We start from the raw sequence: 16,300 nt of genomic DNA, 5'->3' as shown, positions 1-16,300 counted from the left end.
TTGTATTTCCTATTGTCTGTTACCCGGACAGGGATTTCTCACTAGTTTGGATCAATTTAATACTTCTCCCCGGGTAAGAGATGGCCTGATCTTTTTGCTAACCAGAGTAGGAGTCATTTTCTTGGAATAAAAAGGGTGATACATTTTTTCCTAATACACAGTGTAAATTTTGCATATATTATGAACTCCGGAATAAGAGCACCTGCTAAGAAATAAATAATGATAAGTCAGAAATACATGTTTTGTGTAGCGGTAATTGAACAGACAACAGTACTGCCTATACAGTTGCAAGAAAAAGTTTGTGAACCCTTTGGAATTACCTGGATTTCTGCATTAATTACTCATAACAATGTGGTCTGATCTTCAACTAAGTCACAATAGTAGACAAACACAAGCTGCTTAAACTAATAACACACAAACAATTGTACTTCTTGTCAGTACTGAATACATCGTTTAAACACTCACAGTCTAGGTAGGAAAAAGTATGTGAACCTCTTGACTAATGACTTCTCCAAAAGCTAGTTGGAGTCAGGTGTTCCAATCAATGAGATGAGATTGGAGGTGTGGGTTGGAGGTGCCCTGCCCTATGAAAAACGCACACAAAGATTGGTTTCTGACAAAGTCTGCTCTTCTCAAGAAAGACCTGTAATGTGAACCATGCCCTATCAAAAGACATATCAGAGGACCTTAAAAGAGATGCATAAAGCTGGAAAAGGTTACAACAGCATTGTTGTAATAGCAAGGTCTGGGTGTTCATCAATCCACAGTAAGACAAATTGTCTGCAAATGGAGGAAATTCAGTACTGTTCAGTACGTGATCCTGTGAAGATCATGGAAAGAGCACAGTGTGCAATGCTGAAGGAGGTGATAAAGAACCCTAGGGTAACAGCAAAGGACCTGCAGAAATCTCTTGAACTTGCCAAACTTTCTGTTCATGTGTCAACTATAAGAAAAACACTGAATAAGAGTGGTGTTAATGGAAGGACACCACGGAGGATACCACTGCTCTCCAAAAAAAAACTTTCTGCATGTCTCAAGTTTGCAAAAGACCACCTGGATGTTCCACAACACTTCTGGGACAATGTCCTGTGGACACATGAGACAAAGAGTTCAATTTTTGGCAGAAATGTGCAATGCTATGTTTGGAGGAAAAGCACTGCACACAAACACCAAAACCTCATCTCAGCCCTGAAGCATGGTGCAGAGAGCATCATGGTGTGGGGCTGCTTTGCTGCCTCAGGGCCTCGGCAGCTTGCTATCAGAGAGGGAACAATGACTTCAAAATTGTATCAAGAAATTTTACAGGAGAATGTGAGGGTAGTGGTCCGTCACCTGAAGCTTAATAGAAGTTGGGTGATGCAACAAGACAATGACCTGAAACACAGGAGTAAATCAAGAACAGAGTGGCTTAAACAGAAGAAAATGCATGTTGTGGAATGACCAGGTCAGAGTCCAGACCTCATCCCGATTGAGATGCTGTGGCATGACCTGAAGAGAGCTGTTCACGTCAAGGAATCCCAGAAATAGCAATGAACTGAAACAGTTTTGTAAGGAGGAATGGTCTAAAATTCCTCCTGACCTTTGTGCAAATCTCATCAGCAGCTACAGGAAACGTTTGGTGGAGGTTATTGCTGCTTAAGGAGGTTCTAGCAGTTACTAAATACAAGGGTTCACATACAGTCCAGGCTGGAAAAAAGTGAATGTTTAAACGATGTGTTCAGTACTGACAAGAAGAAGTACAATTGTTTGTGTGTTATTAGTTTAAGCAGATTGTTTGTCTATTATTGTGACTTAGTTGAGGATTAGACCACATTTGTATGAGTAATGTAGAAATCCAGCTAATTCCAAAGGGTTCACAAACTTTTTCTTGCAACTGTATAACAAATGTAATTCCTTCACAAAGATATAATTGGACCATAAGTGTTTAAAGGAACTGCAAAGAGCAATGAGCTTTAAATAAAAAAAAAGTATATTTTCCACAATTATTACAATGTGAGTCCCCTATCCTTTAGTGCTTTAACCTGTTGTGTAAATACTCTGCTATCATTCTTGCTTGTGTAGGACATCACACAGAGAGGCCACTGAGTGTCCAGATTGACAGCACTCTAGATTCAGAGTCTTGTAGAATTCTGTGCATTTGGAACCGTTTCTGAGTGCAAGACAGAATGGACAGGGTTTCTGAATACTGTATGATTTTAATTGCAAAGGCAATTCAACACAAAGTAGTGCCAGAAGACAGAAAGAAGGGAATGTTTTGTGTCTACTGGCATAATAGTTCTTCCTTTTTCATGCATAGCATCATAAAGTATCTCAGCGTCTTCATTATGAGTTTCAACAATGAAACGCCGTACTGCGCGAGGGAAGGAAGACACGCCTCTTTTCAGAAAAGAATGACGCGACCGTGACACCTGGTGGAAGTTTGTTAAACTTCATCCACCTGAGACGAAATCAACTCAAAAGGTTTTTCTAGTAAAAGACTACTGTGGAAAATTTAAACTTCCGTCTTTAAAATTGACCGTGAACAATAATTCTTTAACAAAATTAAAATCACGATTATTTTAAACCCATGCGTTGGTGGATTAGCGTCAGATGTGCTCGAGATAAAGAGATCAAAGTAGAACTTTCAGATAAAGAGTTGTATTCGATTTTCTAATTCACAGCTCAAGGCAAGAAGGTCTCCCCTTAGGAGTTATACGGAATAGTGTTTAGGTTTTTTTTTGTGTACCTCAACACAAAGAAAATACTCCAAACTCTCCCACAACGTTCTGTGCTGTTCTTATTTTTTTAAGGAAATTGTTTTAGATGGAAAAATAAAGAAAGTGTTGCCCTTGAAGAGGATGGGACCTCCAACCGTGGTGAAAAGGAAGAAAAGGGGAGGTAGGAATTATTTCATGTATCGTTGCTTTTACGGGGAATTAGATAATTTGCAGAAAGATGTCACAGTACCCCAAAACACTGTAAAACATTGAGTAAAAGCATTCTAGGGCATGTTTTATTTATATTCAGCACTAATAACTGGGTAATGCAAATAATTCCATACAGACAAATGTATGTATTATCAAGGGAAAATGTAGAGCTGAACCTAAAGTAAAAAACATCACCAGTAACATTATTCACAGGTCATTTAGGAGGCAAAAGACTACAGGTAAGTAAAAATGGCTTCCAGGCACATAGAAATGTATAGACTTCATTGGTAAAAAGTGGAATTAAAATGGAGTGAAAAACAGCCCTGGTCAGTTTATTAAAGGACTCCGAAATTGGGACCTTTAATATGTCTTGGATCCATTCTGAATGATTTTACTAAAGGGTGTGATGAGCTCACTTCGAAGTTAAATGTGTTGAAAACAAAGGATCTGGTCTTTTAGGAAAAATGTAACACCCCTCCAACCTTCTGTAATTAACAGTCAGAGTGTAGAAATTGTCACAGACTGCAGGTACCTGGGGCTGGACATAGACAACAACCTGAGACAGGAGAAATCTTGTGACGCTGCTTATATACAAAAAGGCCAACAGATTCCTTAGGAAACTCACAGATATTTTTAGTTAGGTGGAACTATTTTAACACTTTTCTACAAGTCATTTATTGAAATTGTCTTAACACACGGTCTCCCTTGTTGGGTTGGCAACATCAGGACCGTTAATTGTAATTAGCTGGGGAAATTAGGGAAAGTAAGTAGCAACATAACTGGGATGAATTTAAATATTTTCTACAAAGGTCTCGCCCCCTCCATTGCGAATTTACATTGCTCCCATCTTGGAGATGCTTCTGTATCCCCAGGTGATAATGGTGTAAAACTAACAGACTCAGGAAATCTTTCATCCCCACTGCAATACAGAATATCTCTCAAACAAAGTAAATTAATTTCCTTATCTCCTGTAACACTATTGTAATGTCTTCCCTGTTAGTAATGATTGTCTTCCTTGTTTTTATTGTTTTGCAACACAGTCCTATATCACAAGTTTCCCTCTGGCAATAATAAAGACTGAATTGAATTTTGACAGCCAGGCTGTTTTACTGTGAAACATTTATGACCTGGGTATCAGGAACACTTCCTTAAATATAGCAGGTTTCACACAGGTTGGGTCTAGATCAGTTTGTGAGAAAGTATCACCTGTTGGAGCAGAACTGACATTAGACCCCTTCCACTCACATCTGCTTAGTCCATATTTAAGTCTGAGCTTTGGACTTAGTGGGAGAGGATGTTCTGCTGTTCCTTGATAACGAAATGCTTATCAATGGAGTTAATGAAGATGCAGAGCTGGAAGGGGATGGGTCAAGTTCACGTGTTGATCTCGGTGCTTCTGCCTCATCAAGACAGATGTTCAGGAAATCCAGTATGTCTTTATCTCTGTCTGGGCTTCTACTGTGGTCATCGATGATGTAGTTGTACAGTGAAACTACGTGTCTGCATCCCAGATTGAGAAAAAAAGGCTTCAACTCCTTTTCCACTCCTCTGTTCTTCATGGTCAGCACAGTAATTGGGTATGACCCTGCTCAGGAACAGAGACAAAATAATTCGTAAAGACTGCACATCACTTACAGTTAAGACTAACAGAGGCCAATTTTTTCCTTTAAGAAATGGCCTGTGATTGCTAGCCCTTACTTATTCTTCCTTTACCAGGTAATAAGTAAGTATCTGCTAGTGTACATTTGCTGCTTGGGACGCACTCCAGTATAAATTAAGTTTTGTACTGTGGATTTTTTAACGTAACAAAGCAACTGGAATGGTAGGATCAGGTATTGGATTCTGGCACTAGAGGGACACTGAGGGACACTCCAGAGAGGAATATCAAGGCCTCCTCATGAGGTTATCAGAGGAATTTAATACTAATTGTCCTCAAGGTCCTTAATAAATAGGTTCCAGGTTTTATTGTGGTGAGACAAGTGCTGTGTATTAAAAGAGAAATAGAAAGTCAGTAGGTCACGGACCAGAGTTGGATCTAGAGTTGGGAAAGTTATTACATCGGTGTCAAATTGTCCAAATCCCTGGTTCTGTATCTCCCTGTAATTATGGGAGTTCTTCATGTGCAATTCCTGCACAGCCACACTACTTAAAGGGGACGTGCCACACTGAAATGCATATTAACAGCCACATTCCATGAAAGGTAATGATGTGCACATATACAGTATATTACCACCACCAGGACAAAGAACTATTGCTTTCTTCTTCAAGATTGTAGAAATTTAATGTCACTCCAGGTTATGATGTTTTCATTAAGTGAATTAAAAATTCCACAATTATTCCACTAAAATCTATAAAAATCCTATACACTACTGACAAGCACAATGAGAAAGTATACCAATCAAACAGAAGGGTCATGTGTGGATTTTAAGCAACAAAGTACCTGTCAGTAGCTTCAAGTCTTCAAAAAGTTGCTTAATTTCTTCCTGGAAAACATCACTTAGTTTCAAGTTACCCCTGTGGAAAAACAGTACAAAAATTAATGTACATAGTGTACATGGTGCAGAGTGGATGAAATAGGTTTTTGGAGAAAAAAGTGCAGACAGTCTCAGAGTAGGGATGAAATGTATTTGACATGAAAATGTGGAATAGTTTTGCTTCCTGAGTGTATCCTTCACTGCTTCAGCACAATCAAATTTGAATTTTTGAAGAATCTTTAACAGCAAGTCTTATTTCCTTTTGAGTTTTACAACGAAGTGGTAAGAGAGTCACTAAAACATTCCATTGAACCAATTGTTTTTAAATTTCTCTTTTCATGAGGATGCACAAAATCATGAGGTGTTTTATTAGTGTGCTACAGGCAATCCCTCTTGCTACATGATTAACAACATGTAACACTGAGGTTTCACAGGAGGCAAAATTCAGAGACTGTTCTAAAGTCTTCAGTGAAAAATGCCTCCCATGTCATCTCTTTCTGGAAGATTCTGTGGGCTACGGACCTACTTCAGTTCACTTCCAGGCATCTTTATGTATCATGGAATAAAACTGAAACCTGAGCAAGGTAGATAAATCTGTTTTCATACCTGTGTACGTATACATTGATGAAGTCTTTACTTCTCTCATCCCTCCATCTGGATAAATACACATCCCTTGAATCTTTAGGGCTCCAGAATGTTTCGTCCTCCACTACTTCAAATATCTGTTCTTTCTTCAAAGTGATGCTCTCAGTGAGCTGTATTTCCAGAGCCTGAGTACCAGGAGGTGCTGGAGCACAAGAGTTTGCTACATTCTGGTACGGCTCTTTATCTTTATAAACATACAGACAAGAGTTCAGCAGGGAGCACAGTCCTTGATGTCTCAGAGAAAGCATCCGAATAGTAACTGGCTGTGAAAAACTACTGATTCGCTTGCGGATTTTCTCTGCAGCACCTGAGAAAAAGACACGTAATATTCAGAGAAATTCTATAACAAGCGATAAGCAACCTTAAAGCTTATAAGCCTTACTGTGAGTTCTAGTTGCAGGTACAGTTAATTGTAACTGACAGAAGTCTGCAGTTTCAAGTTAATGTTTGATTATTTGAAGGCAGCGATCTTGGTTTAGTGCATCTAAAATATTTATGCTTGGCTTCAAAAGGACACAACTGATTTTTGTCCTTTTTGATGGCTGAAGGAAGGACAGCAGATAACTCCGCCACACCAAAGTACCAGGTCCTCAGCCATGCCAAAGTTTGTCAACATGATTATTTCAAACCTATATTGTCACGTCCCGCACTCTACCTCGCAAACACCGTTTCATTCCCAAACCCACTGTTTCATGATCTCATTCCTAACTGAACCCATCCCATTCTCACAAGCACCAGATTCCACAGCTTCTCATTCCTGAACCAATTATCCAACCACATCCCTCTCTCTTCAGGATTTGAAGTTCCCTCACCCACCAACCCTGCTCACTATTGAGAAGCCTCCTTTAGGGGTGTCTGGTGCGCGTTTTTGTCTCGTTGGATTTCCCGGTTTTTAGACATAACCTTTCCCTTTTTGACCTCGTCTCTCGGATTTCGCCTTTCGGATGGTGTTGGTTTGTCTCGGGTCTATCTTATCTGATCTATAGCTTCTTCTATTGACCTTGCTTCTGGATTATGATTTTGGATTGTTTGCCTCTGCATCCCGCAGAATTCACAGCTACGCATAGGATCCTCATAAAACTACCTGCCAGTTCCCTGACATATATGTAGCATGATTGCTTTACATATTAGTCAAAACTGCCATCACTGCAGTGCATGATACACACTTCCCATAATGTCCTGCTCATTGATCAGCTTTAACAGTTATTAGCTTATGATCAATAGAAGTCATGATTATTTGGTTAATGTCTAAAGAACAGCATCTCTTACAGAGCAGTGTCCCCCTGTCACCATACTGGGGCACTGGTTTGGGGAAGAGCACCCCCTACTGGTCCAGCATCACCACTTGGAATAGAAACCAGGTTTTTCTCAGTGGTCTCCTGTCCCCTAACTGACCAGACCCTGGCTGCTTACTTGTTCAGCTCTGACTAGATCAAGCTACAGCATGTTAATGCACCTAAGAAGTAAGAGTTTATGAAATATGATGCATAAATCAACAACAATTTAAACATCACACATGTTAAATTCAATAAGTCAGGTCAGCTTAAGCAGAACAGATGTGAGGTTTCTCTTTAAATATCTGTATTTTACAATTACTTCTGCTTACCAGGTGACTTCTGTGGTGTTCTTTTTCGACAATACCAACAATATAATAATATGAATAGGACTATTACAAACATCACAGACACCATCAGAGTGTAGATGTCTCGTGTTCTGCCATCTTCTTGTCGCCCTGAAAGAGACATAAGTGATCATTTAAACAGGTTTGTGAGTGTTTTTTTATTCCTTACAGCTGCAGAACAGCAGAAACCAGAGAAATTATTAACTAAGCAGATATCTATTAAAGCGGAAAAAGAACCAAGCTTCTTGTTAGATTTTAAATATTGGCATATCAGTAGTTCATTTTTAAATCTGCCCATGTCAACCACACACTTGTGTAGTACCTGGCAGACATTTTCTCAGTCAACAGTACTTGTGGATGTGTAGAGGAGAATTCATCTTTGTGTGAATTGGTTGGTAATATTGTAGGACAGGGAATTAAAATAGAATATCCATCCTTACAAAATACGATGGAATTTTAAAGGAACACAAGCATGGTTGCAACAGAAACCCAAATTCTGAAATGTTTGGAACAAACAATATCTGACAAGATTTTAGTTGTTCTAACAATATCTTGCTTAATTCTGTGGCTTGACCTAGGTCAGGGTTTGGCTTAGCTCTACAGAATTCTGATGGTGTTTGACAATTGTTTGCACAGAATTTTTAGACACCACTCCTCATGAGGATAATTTGCTCAGAGAAGTGCCTGCTGATGTTCTAGTGATTTACCTGCTCTGAGCTGAACGCAGCTCCTCTTGCTCTCCTGCAGGGGGCTGTTGGTGATGATGCAGCAGACCCTGCGCTGGGAGGTGAAAGCTCTCTTGAGGCGACTGTGCACATCGTACAGCCCCTCTGGGGTCAGTCTGAGCTCTGTGACGGCATCCTGTCTGTAACTGTCCCCCCTGTCATCAATCCAGCTCACCAGAGCTGCAGGAAACCCATTCCGAGACACACAGCTCAGAGACACAGCCTCCTGCTCCAGGACCTGCTGCAGCTCTGGCTGCTCATAGGAGGCTGCAGAGAGTGAGAGAGTCTGTGTGTCAGACCTTGAACAGCCCTGCCCTTCCCAAAGCACAGCACTGCTGACCATTCCAACTGCTCAATTTGAAGGAGAAATAAAATTAAACTTAAGGAGAAGACAACTTTCCATAAATAAAATAAACAGTATGCATTCCTTTTGAGACATTGTGAAAGAGCTGTTCCATGCTTACTAGTAGTGGATGACTTTATTCTTAAGGTGGTACTCCAAAGGATGACTGGCCCAAAATCATTTCTCACACGTACTGTACCTTTTTTAATTTATATTTATTTTTATCAAAAATAAAATAAATCTGTAATCAAGCCAGTGGTGTAATTGAGCCCATACATTTTAGCTAAATGACGGAATCGGTTACAATGCATTTCCAGTAATTGGAGCTAAGTCTTAATTTACACGACAACAAACTGTAACTGGAATACAGTGCAGCTGTACCTACCCAGTACTGTCAACACTGCGGTGTCTCTGTAGCCAACACCATCCATCACAATGAAACAGATGTACTTGCCCTCGTCAGTCATTTCCACTTTGGAGATCAGCAGGGACGCGTTTCCATTGGCGACGGCACTGGGGAACATCCTGCTCCTTCCACTGACACTGTGGTCCTGAACATGTGACAGCTCTGGGCTCTGGTATAACAGGTGAATGCTGTTTGTACGTCCCTGTCTTTTCTGGAGCCACTCGACAACGAAGCCTTTCCTCATCCCTGAAGTGTGGAACTGGCAGTCGATTCGGACATCACTCCCACGCAGCGCAGTGATCGCTGGCGTCAGCACGTGAACACGTGGGGTCCCTTGTAAAAGGAAAAGACGAAAATCAACATCTTCACTAAGGAGGAAATTAATAATAGAGCGTAACTCAGGAGCCTTGTCCAGTTTCAGTTTAGTCCTGGGTGTCCCAGCTCCTGGACAGCAGATTTTTGTAGGTCCTTTGGAAGAGTGCTAAAACCAGATTATTGGCACCATTGAGAAAAAAAAATGTGTTTATACAAGATAGTATTGTGTTAAAATGTGATAGTGAATTCTGATATTTACCCGAGAGCAGTATCGCCGAGTTGAACTGACAGATTAGCTTTAAAACCCTAAAAGAACCAGTACAAGGAAGATTAATTACTTCATGTCGCAATCAAACACTTACTGTCAAGTGCAGCTTTTCAAAATATTTTTTAACCATTTGCATTTCTGGCTGGTCGTTGTAATCACCACACAACAGATAAAACTACACAGAGATAGACAGATATACAGCTATACAATCCACAAAACATTTGAATGTCTTGAGAACCTGTGTGTGGTGTACTATGAACATCAGTTATGTGAGGGGTTTATGTTACGTGATTCCAGGAGAAGTAGTTTAGATTAGTTTAGTTAGCTGTTCTTTGGAAGCTATGCTGTTCAATAAAGCTACCATTCTGCATAGTCCTTGAGTACCTCCGTGTTCTTAGGTAGATATAATACTGGCAACGAGGCGGAGGGAAGAGGTAGGCAGAAGATGTACATATACCGAACTCAAGAAGGGAAAGAAATACCGCTCCGCGCATGAGGGCGATTGTGCATGGATGTTGATAAACTATCAAGAGATTAAGATTGATTTGATTGTGTTCTGAGGTGGCTGATGAGTCCAATCTGGGCACGGACGTTTCTACCACAAATATGGCATATAAGACCAGTGTTTGCTGTGGTGGAGGTGCTGACCGCTCTGGCTTTTCTTGTCTCACACTTGATTTTGGCCTCGGCTATGTGTCGTTCTTCTGCAGCCTCTGTTCCTTTGAGGATCTCACTGCGCCATTCTGAGTGTTCAAATACAAAGCTTTCCTAAGTGTCTACAGAGATTCCTAGGCTTTTCATGGAAGTTTTTAGACTCTCCCTAAATCGCATCTTGTGTCTCCCAACTGGGCGCTTTCCCTCCGCCAGTTCACCTAACGAGAGCTTCTTGGGAAGACACTCGTCATCCACGTGTAGGACATGACCAGCCCATCAGGCCTGAGTCTTCTGCAGCAGGGTGTGAGATCCTCATTGTTAGGAATCTTATCATGCTGCCTGATTTTCAGCAGTTTGTGCAGGCACCTCATGTGGACATGCTTCAATTGTCTGGCGTGTCTGCTGTAGATGGTCCAGTTTTGCATGCATAAAGTAATGTTGGAAGTACTACAGCCTGGAAGACTTTCAGCTTTGTGTTGAGACTAATACGTCTACATTCCCAGTCATTGACTCGCAACCTCCCAAACCCACTACTGTCCTTAGCAGTTCTGCAGTTAATTTCTTCATTTATGTTCACATGCCTGATTTCTACCCAGATAGGTGAAGCTATCTATGACGTTGAGTGTCGATCCCGTGACTGTGATGCAGGGTTTCTAATAGGGCTTACCAGGGGTGGGCTGGTACATCACTTCTGTCTTTTTTGTGCTGATTGTGAGAACGAAGTTGTTGCATGCTTCAGAGAACCTGTCCATGCTGGCTTGCATGTCCTGCTCGCTGGCAGCATTGAGTGCACAATCATCGACAAATAGGAAGTCCCTGATGACTGTCTCCTTCACCTTGGTGACTGCTTTCCTGTCTCTGATGTGGCTGTCTTCCTCACTGTTGCAAAAAGCAACATGCCTGAGGACATCATGTTGAACAGTGTCGGGGCAAGTACACACCCTTGCTTTACTCCATTTGTCACATGTCACGCCCCACACTCTTACTCGGAAACGCCGTTCTGTCCCTGTCACATTCCACACTCTCCCTCGCAAACAACGTTACATTCCCGGAACCTCTGCTTCCCAATCTCATCCCTGATTGAACCCAGCACATTCTCACATGCATCAGATTCCTCAAATTCTCACTCCCTAACCAATCATCCTATCACACCCCTTTTCTTTCAGTATTTAAACCCCCTTCGCACACCTTCCCACGCTCACTATTGAGAAGCCTTTCATAGTATTCTCCAGTGCGCGTTTCCAAACCTTTCGACTGATCTCCCGTGACGAATCTTCTGCTTCCGCTCCTTGACCTCGCCTTCTGGATTTTGTCTTTTGTATTGTTTTTGAATATCTCTGGTTACCGGACCCTCTGCCTCCCTTATCGACCCAGCCTTTGGATTTTGTCTTTTGGATTGTCCCTTTGCTACTCTGTGTCCTGTGGGATTCCGGTCACGCATAAGGATCCTCCTATTCCACGTACTGTATAGGTTCCGTGACATCACAGGGAAGGTTTCTGAGGTCTCACCATCATCCAGCACATGAGCCATCATGCCATCCTTTATGCCACGATGGTTATCACAGGAGTGACGGTTGCCTTTTCGCTTGTACAGATACTGACGGCATAAGCATCGTTTAAAATGGCGACTTTTGGACGTATGGAAGAGTTTACGGCAAACAGAGAGAGTTTGTGGCTGGAATATGGAGAAAGGCTGGAGTATTGTAAGGATATGTGTTAACATAAATGACCCTTTGGGGTTTCCATAGGGAGTATATTAGGTGAAGGTGACAACAGAATAAAGTCAGTTACTGAATAGATGCAACATCATGTATAGTGTAGACTTATTACACAAATGACTTTGTGAGACCTGAAAAGAAACGTTCAGTTCTTTTAGCGTTTGCGGTGCAGCTACATATTCAACGCTCAGATCTCTTGTAGCCCCACGAAAACCTACTGAAGTAGCTTATGCAGAATGAATTGAGTGCTTGCGAAAACATTATGACCCGAAGCCATCCACTATAGTGCAGTGATTTCATTTACATCATCGTAATCAGCAGCCAAACCAACTCATTGCAAGCTATATAGTGGCACTAAGGAAATTGTCAGTGAATTCTGAGTTCAGAGACCAGCTGGAGGACATGCCGCGAGACAGGTTAGTGTGTGGCATCCATGATGAAGCTCTGCAGCGCCACCTACTGGCAGAACCAACACTAACTTTTAAAATGGCTGAGGAAAAAGCACTGGCTGCAGAAAAAGCCACCATAAATTCTCGCCAGTTGAGGCCAGAACCTAAAACAAGCACTCTAATACCAGTGGAGGTGCATCAGAACAGACCTAAGAAAACCAGACAAAATAGGGCTCAGTATGACAGCAGAGAACATGAAGAAAAATTTTGTTTTCAATGTGGAGGTTTACACGATCTGAATGATTGTCCCTTTTCTACAGCTGTGTGCCACAACCGCAACAAAAGAGGAGATTGCCAGGTGAGACGGATCTCAGTAAAACTGCTCTCAGTGACTGAAACAGAGGATGAGGAGCTCACAGGACAGATGGGGTGTGTCCAGAATGACAGTCAGGAGTATAGAATTTACAACGTACATCAGAGAGAACAAAGGAGAATGCCGTATTATGCAGAAGTCATGATTAGGAACAAGAAATATAAAATGGAAGTGGATTTGGGATCAGCCTGCTCACTTCTAAATGATGCAATGTATCACTATTTGTGGCCCAACACACCGCCTGCAATAAAACCAAACTCGGACAGTGGTGGAAGTGATCAGGGTGGATACCTGGCATCAAGGTTACAGGAGTAAATCAGATCATACAGCCCTCAGCACAGGCTATTGTACAACAATACGCACACGTTTTCAAAGAGTGGGGAGCCTGTCGTAGTCCACCAGTGACCATTGAGGCATTGGACAGCTTAGTGCAACAGGGGATTTTTAGAGTCTGATAGACATGAAGACCCTGTGAGTTTTGCATTGCGCACACTGACAGCAACTGAGAGTTATTATGCCCAGATTGATAAGGAAGCACTAGCGATCATTTTTGCCATTAAAAAATTTAACCAGTTCCTCCAGGAGCGACATTTTGTAATCTATACAGATCACAAGCCATTGTTGGGTCTTTTCAGTCATGCAAAGCCAATGCCACAAAATGTTGCGATGGAGTCTCATGCTAGGAAGATATGACTACGAGCTGTGCTACAGGCCTGGCAGACATCTGACAAATGCTGATGCTTTGAGTCGTCTTCCCTTGAAAAGTGAGTCGACAAAACACCCCCACCATTGGAGGTTCTTTGATTGGAAAAGATCCTACCTTGTCATGGGTCTCCATTGGGTTTTGCAAGAATGGACAGCTGCAATTAGTGACCGCCATTACACACCTTTTTGTCCGGAGTCAGAGGGAACTCACTACATACAATAATGGTCTTTTGTGGGGCTGCCTTGTGATGGTTCCTGAGTTGGCAAGACATGGAGTTCTTAGGTTGCTGCATGAGGAACATGCAGGGATGGGGCTCCTGAAAGCTCTGGCAAGACGTTATGTGTGGTGGCCTGGTTTGGACACTCAAGTAGAGCAGGTGGTAAGGTGGTATGCGAAATGCCAGCAAACACGCCATGCACCACCAAAGGCAACTCTGCATCCCTGGGAGTGGCCTGCAAAACTATGGTAATGCTACACCTGGACCTTGCAGGCAAGATGCTGTTGGCCATTGTAGATGCCTACTCAAAGTGGCTAGAACTCATTATAATATCATCCACCTCTTCAAAAGCCGTGACTGAAGCACTACATTGATTATTGGCAACATACGGGGTATTGGAAACAATTGTGTCAGACAACACCTCGTCTTTCACATCAGAGAGCACAAGAGTGGGGGTAGATTATTATTTATTATTAGTAGTAGTATAAACCATTTGATTATTGTTTTATCAAAAGTATTTTTAAAAGTAAAGTAAAACAGCGTTTCTCTTGCGGAGAGTGATTATAATGTAGTGCTTCCTTTTATAGCGTCGTGTTTACGATACAGAAACAACCGAGAGATGAACGCAGAATTTGTTTAGCAAACCGGTTTTGCAAGTACTGAATCGAGAAATTGAAACTAGCCTTTTTTGCTGACGTTTTTAAAGTGAATTCAAAGCCATACTATGCCTGGGCTGTAATTACGTGTTTTCTTTTCGTATAGTTGTCTACAATCATGCGAAAGTGAAAAAAGTGAATTTTATTACATTTTATTTTGAAAATGTAGTTTGTTCCTCTATAAAGTAAAAATACTCTTTATTATAAACAGCTAATGTGAATAAATAAGGAACAAGTAAGAGTTTCTTCCATACTAAAAAGAGAAGAAGAGAAACAACATTTCGGCTGTGGAGCCTACTTGAAATGCGGATAAATCTCGGGTTTTAAACTTCCAGTTCAAATATTCATTTTGCTTTTCTTATTTACATGGTAGCAGTATCGCCGAGTTTAACAGCTATCTTACCGTTAACACCCTGAAGAACCAGTACAAGGATGATTAATGACTTCATGTCGCAATCAAACACCTCCAGTCAGCTGTAGCTTTTCAAAAGATTTTGAAGCTATCTGCAGCTCTGGCTGGTCAGTGTAACCTCACAGCAGGTAAACCTACACAGAGAAAGACAGACATGCACAATCCACAAAACCATGGAATGACTTGGTAACCTGTTGAATAAAATATAATTATCTGGAGAGACTTTCGAGTATCGAAAAAAGAATTTCGAGAATCCATTGCGTAGAACAATTAAAATCAGTACTTCTCTTGGGAGCGTCGCGTTTACGACGGGGAAACAACCGAGAAATAAACGCAGATCATGGTTTAGCAAAGCGGTTTTCAGTGCCGAATCGACAAATTCAGACTGATCATTAAATTATTTTTGCAGACGTGTTTACAGTGGATTAAAAAACATACTGTACCTTGGATGTCAGTTCGCATTTTATTCTAATCGAAAATGGAAGTTGATGAAAGAGGGCGGGTTTGTTATTGTTTCTGTAATTTGAGCTATGTGTGAATTCGTTAAGTATCTGCTTTGATATGATCGGCTTTTTCTGGTTTTGAGAGTTTAAGGATTAGGAAGTTCGGACGCTATTCGATTCATCCGACAATTCTAACCTCTCCCGTTTCAGGATTGCAGAGAAGCAACGGCACAAGCCGGGGGCTGGGGCATACACCCTGGACCTGCCCCGTCCGCCGCAGAGCACACGCTCACATTTTAGGGCCAAATATCCCAAAAGCTAAACATGGTGCCACCCAGTCACATACGCCAGTCTCTTCTTAAAAACAGAATGGACTTTTGCCTTTTCTTTTGCAGTCAACACATACTGTCACAGTTCCCAACACAACAAATTCCATGGTCTGTTACCGTGTATTATCTGTTGTCTGTGTTATATTGTCTGTTACCTGACGGGGATTTCTCACTAGTTTGGATCAGTTTAATACTTCTCCCCAGTGAAGAGCTCTTTATAACTTAAGACCATAGCTTAAAACCTGCTGGATTTCAGACTCTGGGCAATGCAGTTGGGAACAGCTCATTCCTGATCTCTACTCGTACTTTGACAGCTTGAATAAAACGTAGCCACTGCAGGCTCTTGATCACTGCAAAGAGTTCCCATGGGAGGATGACTGTAGCAGATGTTGCTTCTTGGGGATCAGCAGATGATCGTTCTGCCAACCAGAGTGGGGGGTCATACGAGGTGACGTTTTGATATTTCGAGCCTGAGTCATTTTGTTGAAGCAAATAAGGCAATAAGACCTTTCTTGTGTTACAATAATTTGATTGACAATAGTAAATCCTTTACAACAAATCCAATTACTTCACAGAGATCTAATTGAACTATAAGTGTTTAAATGAGCCTCAAAGAGCAGTGGTAAAAATAACACAAGTATATTTTTCAAAAGGGTGTGAAGATGTGGTTTAAATGCTCTTTCCTCTCGTGCTTTACACT

General features: G+C 41.4%; 1 protein-coding gene across 1 annotated transcript; it reads right to left on the bottom strand.

Annotated features, from left to right (window-relative positions):
• Positions 1-2,965: 2,965 nt before the first annotated feature.
• Positions 2,966-15,391, bottom strand: LOC148820848 (uncharacterized). The gene is made up of 8 exons (XM_088932219.1): positions 15,272-15,391; positions 14,820-14,962; positions 9,100-9,453; positions 8,354-8,638; positions 7,632-7,757; positions 5,987-6,332; positions 5,347-5,420; positions 2,966-4,491 (listed from the first exon to the last, which is right to left on the bottom strand). Exons 2-8 carry the CDS (start codon positions 14,863-14,865, stop codon positions 4,169-4,171), a joined length of 1,554 nt encoding a protein of 517 aa, XP_088788345.1. The 5' UTR covers positions 14,866-14,962; positions 15,272-15,391; the 3' UTR covers positions 2,966-4,168.
• Positions 15,392-16,300: the final 909 nt, after the last annotated feature.

This window comes from Atractosteus spatula, chromosome 14, assembly GCF_055471065.1.
Source record: "Atractosteus spatula isolate fAtrSpa1 chromosome 14, fAtrSpa1.hap1, whole genome shotgun sequence".
Classification (NCBI taxonomy): Eukaryota; Metazoa; Chordata; class Actinopteri; order Semionotiformes; family Lepisosteidae; genus Atractosteus; species Atractosteus spatula.
This window is presented reverse-complemented; position numbering and strand designations above follow the sequence as displayed.